Raw genomic sequence first — 9,039 nt, forward strand, 5'->3', positions numbered from 1 at the left:
GAAGGGAGAAAGGGAGAGGAGGGGATGCTGCTAACAACTCATGCAGGGTGTATGCCTTCAGGTCTCAATGCCATAAGATGACTATTAACACATATTTATGATTTATTTTATCAAAAAGGTGTAAAATGCTATGGCAGTTTCCCATGCACGAAAGCAAACTACACATTTTCTGGATAGAACAGTTGCCAGTTAATTTATTGCCATACTTTTTGTTTTGGTTGAAGGAGGGGGGGGTCTTGTTTTTTTGTTTTTAACATGTTCACAACAATTATGTGTCAGCATGCACATTCCTGCACAGTTTACTGTAATGGCATCAAATTAGTTTCCAGTAAATGGTGTGAATCGTCTGCACTTTGATGAGCAAAAATGGGCATGGATAAATCAACAGTAAACAAGCGTCAAAGCAGTGGGTTAGGGGGTAGGGGGCGATATGTGCAATTTGTAAAAAGTACAAAAAAAATTGCAAAGTCACAACTATGTTGGAGATCTCTGCTGAATGAAGTGGACAGCAGAAGAGACCTTTTGGGTAGAATCGTGCAGGTTATCCAGATGTCTATACATTGTATTATTCTAAAATGTTAATTAATTTGCGTTCAATGTAACAATTCAAAAAAGATTCAAAATCATAAGATGAAATCAAAATGGTCAGTGCCGTTCCTTTTTACTCAGTTGATTAATGTAATAAAACATGTGCAACGTACCACAGTGGTTTGTCTGCGGATTGACAGCCTTATTAAAAATGTTAATGAAAGAGGAGAGAATATAGGTCGCTAACTTGGTCTCTTAATGTAGAAAATGTGCTTTTAAATTCACTTGTGTGCCAAAATAAACGTTTTTATGAGGTCAGATTGCATGGCGAAAAACGGGAATAATTTTTAAATATTTTAAAACTATTGTTCGTTACAGAAATGAAGAAGAATCCACAGTAGCAACCAAGTCAAGTTACTTATTAAGAGTGTGAATTTGTCATGATATAAAGAAACGCTCCGACATACACTACGTATCTCAGCTGTGGAGTGGAAGTCAGTACCAAGTCCAAGTGAGCTTTTGCTGAGTGACATCTCCAACCAGCAATGCCAGACATCATCCGTCAAACACTGAGATGCTGGCATGAGGTCACAGTATCTATATATAAAGCCTGAGCCTGAATGAATCTGACTTGCTCCCCTGAGTCTTGCAAGGAGGAAGTAGACGGAGAGACAGGAGAGAAAGGGGGAGGTGCACGGAGGAAACGTGTGTGTCTGTAGGTAGCCAGTGGAAAGAGCGTCTCACTGATGACGGAGGTACAGACGCCAGGCAGACAATGGCCTAGTAATTGTCTGCAACCTGTGGCGTCTCCCTCGCCATCCTTTCCTCCCATGAGATGCCTTTTCTCCTCCTCCTCCTCTCCGTCTCCGTAAAGCAGGTCATGTCTTCATTACTGTGGCGCAGGGTAAGGGGGGAGCTGCTGGTACAATACAGTCTCAATCAGACAGGGCATCTGTCAGGTTCTGATGTTACAAGCAAAGAAACGGTCCAAAAGAGAATGAATGGTGCACATGTTGCATGAGCCACACCTGATTAAAAACCAAGGACTGGTCATCCAGAGAAGTCCAGACTGATGCTCTGAGTGCACTTCATGGAAGAATAAAGCCTGAATCAAAATGATTTGTAGTTGTGTCTTTGCGTTTCTGTCCAGCTCAGCTTATGATGGAACTCAGAACTCCAGGTCTTTCTTGTCTCTTTTATTTCCTCTTGTCTGCAAAGTTGTTTAGGGAGCAGCTTCAGATATGTGCAAACCTTTTTCTAAAGTCCTCAATTCCCGTTTACGTTGTATGCAATTCATCTAAAATGTGCTTTGAATGATGTCCAAATATACAGTAAAATCCCAGTTTCATGTAAAAACTGTTCTCCTACTAAACTCTAGCATCAGCTACTAATCAGCTACAGTTGTGGTAGAATCACACTGTCTATGTTTGCCCTGTTATATAGTTAAGAGAAACACAAAAAATAAACTAATCAGCCGAGAGAAAAACTATTTACAGCCAGAACCTGTGTTTAAGAACAGCTTTAAAGTGTTTGAAGTGACATTTCCCTCTACCTACAGTACTTCATACTTAATGAGTTGCTCTGGTATGGAGATAAAGCTTTGGACTCCAACTGAGACAAAAGCACACACTCAAAGGTGTTTGTGTGTGTAAGAATGGAGATGGCTGTACACTCGATGAAAGAGTGGAGAAGAGACTATTCAGCGCAATTGGCAGCACTGATGAAAACCAATCAATTAGCCTGTAAGAGGCAAATGCTAAGTAAACACAGGCTTTGACAGCTCTGTATAGCAACCAGCCATAGAACTCATCCCTCAGGACCAATGCACTCAAAACCTCAAAAACGAATCCAACAACACAATTCATGAGAAATAAGACAAAATAAAAAGGGGAAACGATGAAACTAAAATACACCCATTGTGTTGCTGCAGCAGGAATGCCATGCTTTATCCTTTATATGCTCAGAGACTTTTACTAAACTGATCTTTGAAAACACAGGTCTTTGTTCAGACATCCATCTTTGAAGAAAACAAGTGCTCACAACATGGTTATGGTTTTGCTAGATCTCACTAGAAACAGGGAGACAACTCTGGCACTATCCTTCACACACAAACACACACACAGTAAAGCAGGCTTGACTGATACACAGCTCCTCCCACATACTCTTCATTTGACAGCCCAGGGATAAAAGTTCAAATTTTTCCATAACGAGCCGGCAGAATCAGCTCGTGGAAAAGTCTACAGAGAGGGCAGCGTTCATAAACGGCAGATCCGATTTCAGTGGCAAGAAGGATTCAAAGAAACGCATTCACTTGAGAAAATGACGCCTCTGGGGACACAGTCCTGATAGGAGCACCCATCACACCCATGGTGGAACAAACCGTTGTGGTTGAAACCCACTGTAGTTGGGATGTTGATCCCGCTGAGTCCTGCAGGACTACTGGACAGCCGGCTCCTGGCAGAACAAAGCGGCCTGCGAGCTGCTAATTTGTAGTGCCGACGTGTAGCAGAGGCTGAGAGCACAGGTCGTCTCCCTTGGTCACCGGGTCTCGAATCCGAGCCGTTACAAAAGCACATGAGCGAGCCAGAGTTTTGTCAATGTGGAGCCACACAGGCCACATCCCTCCAGAACCTCCAAAGTGCACGCTAATAATGTGGTCATCAACACGATCCATGTCCTTGTGGCTTTCTCCAGAAAACCGACAGTGAAAGAATAATGTCTGTACATTTGAAGGACTCCATATTTACCAAGTCACAAGATGACAGTTGATATTTTGACCGCAAAATGCTGTTTTTTGACCTAACCCAGCACATTTAGCTTTCGTTTTGTAAGTGAAGAGTCAAACAACTTCACATTGCTGCTTTCTTTGGCATCTTCTAGTGATCGGCTCTCATTGCTGTGCTGTTCCTGCAATGTTCATCCCAGAGACCAAACAAACTGCAAACAAAGCTGCATCACTTATTGAACTTAGGGGTTGAACAATTAACTAGAGGCACTTAGTTTTTTATTGTTACCGATTAGTATTAGTACTTTTTGTACTTTTGAGACAGGATCACAAGGGGCAGCCTTAGGAGGATAGTGTCCACTTTAGGGAACTCAAAATGGCATCTTTGCTCTTTGCAGGTGATATGTTTGGTTGGGTTTAACAGACCATGACTTCTAGTAAGCACTTGGGCGGTTTGCGGTCAAGTGTAAAAGGGTCTGGATGGGAGTTCATCACGTGTGTATTGCTCCCTGCAGGTTCAGGGTACATTGAAAACCAAACTACAGGAGTTCAAATATCTATGGTCGGTTGAGATCCACAAGCCGATTGTTGCAGCGTGGGCACAGATGCTAGCATTTAACCAAAGGTGGAAATGAGTTTTCTCCGTAAAATGGTTGGGCTTAACATTAGAGATACTGTAAGGAACCAAAACCTCTGAAGAGAGCTCCATTGTGACCCGGTCCTGGTTAATTGGCAGAAAATCGATGTCCGGATGAATATTATTCCATCTCAATTCTCTTAAAAGCCTCTGGATAGATGTACAAACACTACTTAGAATAATATTCTGATTTAACCCACTGTTGAGTAGATTTATGTGGCAGTTTAGGCTAGTTTGATTTTGTTTTCAAGGAGTATGACGTGTGCATCTGGAGGTCTCTGAATACCTGCAGGTGCTCTGGACTGAAAGGTCTGATAAGAGGACAAATAAGAGATAACAGTGTGGATGGATCATACCATTCTGAGCCAATGTAATCGTGAGGATTAAGGAATAAAAAGTATATGACGATCCTTCAGTTGTATCCAATTTCTCCCACGGTGTGTTTGACTAGACTGTTGAGTGAGTGTTTGCTGATAAGGAATGACGCTGATGATAAAGAAGCAGAGAAGACTTTAGGGAGAGAGAGCTGCTTCCAGGTGCTTCCAGGAATAGCATAGCCACTAATGGTGCTGGTCGGCAAAGTGGCTCGTAATGCCTGTTGATGGAAAACACAGCCGACCAATTACAGTGGCCATATCTAATCACCAGGGTCGGGGGTCAAATCCAAACCACCATTTGTCTTCATTTGATGTCCCTGTCATGAGCTGTTGCCTCATCACTGGATGGAGTTCAATATATCTCAGCGTACAGTCAGGGGGCAAAGGGAGGGGAGTGTGTGTGTAAAGCATGTTTGACACACACACACACACACACACACACACACACACACACACACACACACACACACACACACACACACACACACACACACACACACACACACACACACACACACACACACACACACACACACACACACACAGTTCACGCAATGCATTCAAATGCTGGATTTAGAATGGTGATGTAATAAAATGCGGTTGACATTCAGGCTCCATCGAAGCACAGCAGCCTACAGCTTCCACACACACTTACACAAAAACACGCACACTGATCCAAGTGCTGGCCTTGGTGAAGTGATGTAATAAAAAGTGGCTGTCAGGACAGGTCCGCTCAGACAGCAGCTTGACAGGAGGAAGATTATATTCCTGAATAGCCCAAACACACTGCCGTCAGTTCAATAGATCTGTGTCCGTCTGTCCAGTGTAATAAATCACACACTGTATGTAAAAGATAAAAAAGCTGGATAATAACATAATCAATAATCATTTACACGCCAGGGGTCAGTTGGACCAAAGATTGTGTCATCGTGAGACAGCAGCGCACGCACATGGTAAGAAAAAAAACGATAACACAGAGAGCTTATGGGGAGATCAACCCCTAGTTGTTTATGGAAAAGGAAGTGATGACGTCACCTATATAGTAATTGCTTATGTTATTGTTACAATCTGTCATTCAGCATTTCATAAAAGGGAGTTATTAAAAGAAGGCGTCCATGCAACTTGGGTACATCTCATATGAGCACATTTTCTCATGCCCTTTTCTAATGCGGCCCCCTTAATTGAGACGATTTGGGTAAGCAGCCGAGAAGACCCAGAGTCAAGTATGTGTTTTTTAGCTCTATCATGTTCACAGAACAAAGGAGAAAAAAGCATGTAAACATTTTCGAAAACCAGGGCCAAAGATATCGTAGAAAGAAACAAAGAGGTTTTTTTTGTATTATTATTATCGTCCAAACAACAGACTGTGGCTAATGTTCCAATGCTGGGTTTTTAGCTATTGACAGAGATCGATGGAGTTTTGAATGATGTTGTCTGTCTTTACAAAAAGTTGTGTTTCACTTTGGCCCTAACTATCCCAAGATGATAAGCCGTGTTTAGGCTCCAAGTACAATCTGGTTTTGAGCCCTGGATTTTAACAAAGAGTTGGATAGTTTAGCACAGAAACAAATCATAAGAATCCCTTGTCATAAGGTTAGACATCATGCTTTAATGGCTGCTTCATTGGAATGTGGTGGCATTACACCCACTTACAAAGTATACCCCACTTCATCCAAGTTTTAAAACTGCAATAGTACAGTAACATCATTTATATGAGGGCAATCTGTCCTGGGATAACCACTGAAGCGCACGGTACATGGGGAAACAAATTACAGGATTACACTGTGTGCTTGTGTGTGTGTGTATGTGTGTGTCCGTGTGTAAATAATTGTACGGGCGAGCTAGGATTCTGCATAACACAGAGAGGGATAGCATATCTGTGCATTTGCTGGAGCTCCAGCTGTGGTGTGCTCTGAGGCAGAAGTGATTGGAGGTGTGAACGCACAGCCAGGTGCTGCCCCGTCTCACCCTGACACCCTCGCTTAGTCCACTTCCTCCCCATTAATTAGGAGATTAGGGGGGGCGACTGGGGGCGGCATGTAGGGGCTGTGAAACTGCTGTCTATAACCAGCCGTTACATCAGAGTCCCCAGATCCAGTCTAGATGTGATTCAGATGTTAGTTCACATCCAACATCAAAGTGTCACTTCAATGAACGTGATCCCAATCAAGTATTATTTGGCCTTCCGATAAGATTTATATTGGGTACTTATACCCATTTCCTCCAGCCGTTTGTGGGCTTTATTGCCACCCTCGCTCAAACAACGCCATATTGCGGGGCCGCGGACTGGCTCGCTTTTTCTCCCTGAGGTGAGGGATGCAGCCCCCTTCTTTAAACCCAACCAATGCATTTTGAAACATAAATCCCTCCTCGTTTGGACTACTACGCTTGTAGGTGTGACTTTTCTTAAGTATTGTCATCAGCATTCATTGAAAAGCCAAAGCATTTTTTGTTAGATCCACTGTTAAAAACTACGTGTGCAATAAGCCTGTGACCTAAGATTTTCATTGACATATCTACACTGTAGCTACTGTATGTTCAAATGACAATAAAAGCCTTGAATCCTTCCTTGAATGAAGATTTGCCTTACGACTAAGAACGCTGTACACAAGCAAGCAAGAAGTATATGGAAATAAATACACAAAAATAAATGTCAGTACAATTTAAAGTGGAAAAAGGTCACTCACCTTCACACTGCTTGCCATCTCCCTTGTAGCCTGGCTTGCAGATGCAGTTGTAGGACTTGGGCGTGTTCTGGCAGAGGGCGTCGATGTGGCAGTCGTCCGACCCTTCTGCACACTCGTCTGCATCTGTAAAAACATGTAGACAAGGAGGTCAATACCCTATATGTCCCAGTGGATTCAACAAGCCACACTACAGATGGCAAATCAAGATCGGTGTGTGTACTGACCTAATGCATCATTAAAGAGGTATCTCAATTCAAATGTATCACAGTTCACAGACTGCGTGTCATTCAACTGATGTCTCGTTACAAGAGGTGTGCGAATAGCAGTTCAATTTGCAGGGAGGCAATCGATTAGCACTAAGATGATAACAGTTCTGCACTCGGTTTACTTTTCTAAAATTATTTAGCTTGTTTTAAGCCTAATTGGATGCAATGACGATGATTTGCCTTCTACTGATGTAAGGCATAATGATTTTACAACAGCGGTTCTTATCCTAAGGCTATGGACCCCCCAGAGGATGCTAAATTACTAAGATACGAACACAGAAAAAACACAAAATTAAAATGTTGTGTCTGAAACAGACCTCCAATCTTTTTTTCTCTTGTGAATTACTGGGTAGCTTTACCTCCTCAGGACTTCTAAATAAATACCTCTTGACATTGTTATAAGCCATTGACATGAAAGAGGTGACAGTTAGTCACAAATTAACTTTTCTGAGTTATAAACCTTAGAGACTATCTAGTAATTGGATCACACCAGCCATCGCCAAAAGTGGAATCACCCCATCCGCAACTTCCTACACCGCTACCTCCAACACACTCACACGGACCACACCCGTATTCAGACTTAAGCTTCCTTTTGATTTCAGGTTACAATATGCGTCCATAGACAGACAGAAATAAAAACCCATCCATCCATCCATCCATCTTCTCCCGCTTATCCGTGGTCGGGTCGCGGAGGTAGCAGTTCCAGCAGAGAGCCCCAAACTTTCTTTTCCCTGGCCACATCAACCAGCTCTGACTGGGGGATCCCAAGGCGCTCCCAGGCCAGCGAAGAGCANGCGAGAGTAAAAAGCTGATCCGTCGTTCCACGACCAGGACGGAATCCGCATTGTTCCTCCTCAATCTGAGGTTCGACAATCGGCCTGACCCTCCTTTCGAGTACCTTAGAGTAAACTTTCCCGGGGAGGCTGAGTAATGTGATGCCTCTGTAATTGGCACACACCCTCTGATCCCCCTTTTTAAAAAGGGGAACCACCACCCCGGTCTGCCACTCCTTCGGTACTGTTTCCGACTTCCACGCAACGTTGATGAGACGTGTCAACCATGACAGTCCCTCAACACCCAGAGCCTTCAGCATTTCTGGGCGGATCTCATCCACCCCCGGGGCTTTGCCACTGTGAAGTTGTTTGACGACCTCAGTGACCTCCCCCCGGGAGATTGGTGTCGAAATAAAAACCCATGGCAAAGTACTCAAAATGACTTCTGTGAAAGTTCCCGCTGCAGGAGGGATCTTCAACATTTTGCCATTAATATACAAACACTAAACCGAGCCTAATGAAAGCTGCGTTTGAGTTGCATTGTGGGAAATGGGGTACTCAGCTTTTTTGGAACTTGCTTCATACTGGGGACTAGTCAGGATGTATTGAAATGCTCTAATTTTGACAATTATTTAAGTTCATCCGTCTCTTGCATTGCCCTAACTTGAAAGTGTGATATAAAGTTATATAAACAGATATGTATGGCTTTATTAGATCCTAAGAAACTCTTAATATCTCAATTTATAAACGTTTTTTGTCAAGGTTTGTTCAAGGTCTCAGATGCAGAGAACAGAGGGTTTAACGGTTATAATTGATCAGGTTATTGATAGAGGAGCTAGTCACATCTGGGCCCAAATCCCAGGGTGAAGGGCCAAGTCATTTTGCACACACACACACACACACACACACACACACACACACACACACACACACACACACACACACACACACACACACACACACACACACACACACACACACACACACACACACACACACACACACACACACACACACACACACACACACACACACACACACACACT

General features: G+C 43.2%; 1 protein-coding gene across 1 annotated transcript in view; it reads right to left on the reverse strand.

The window, feature by feature from the left end:
• LOC104948872 (signal peptide, CUB and EGF-like domain-containing protein 1) overlaps positions 1-9,039 on the reverse strand; it is a 62,842-nt gene that overhangs the window by 51,967 nt on the left and 1,836 nt on the right. The window contains exon 2 of the mRNA XM_010775104.1: positions 6,955-7,077. Within this exon, the coding sequence (XP_010773406.1) occupies positions 6,955-7,077 (123 nt within the window). The remainder of the gene's footprint in view (positions 1-6,954; positions 7,078-9,039) is intronic.

Source organism: Notothenia coriiceps, unplaced genomic scaffold, assembly GCF_000735185.1.
Source record: "Notothenia coriiceps isolate Sejong01 unplaced genomic scaffold, NC01 NC01_scaffold00015335, whole genome shotgun sequence".
In the NCBI taxonomy this organism is placed as follows: Eukaryota; Metazoa; Chordata; class Actinopteri; order Perciformes; family Nototheniidae; genus Notothenia; species Notothenia coriiceps.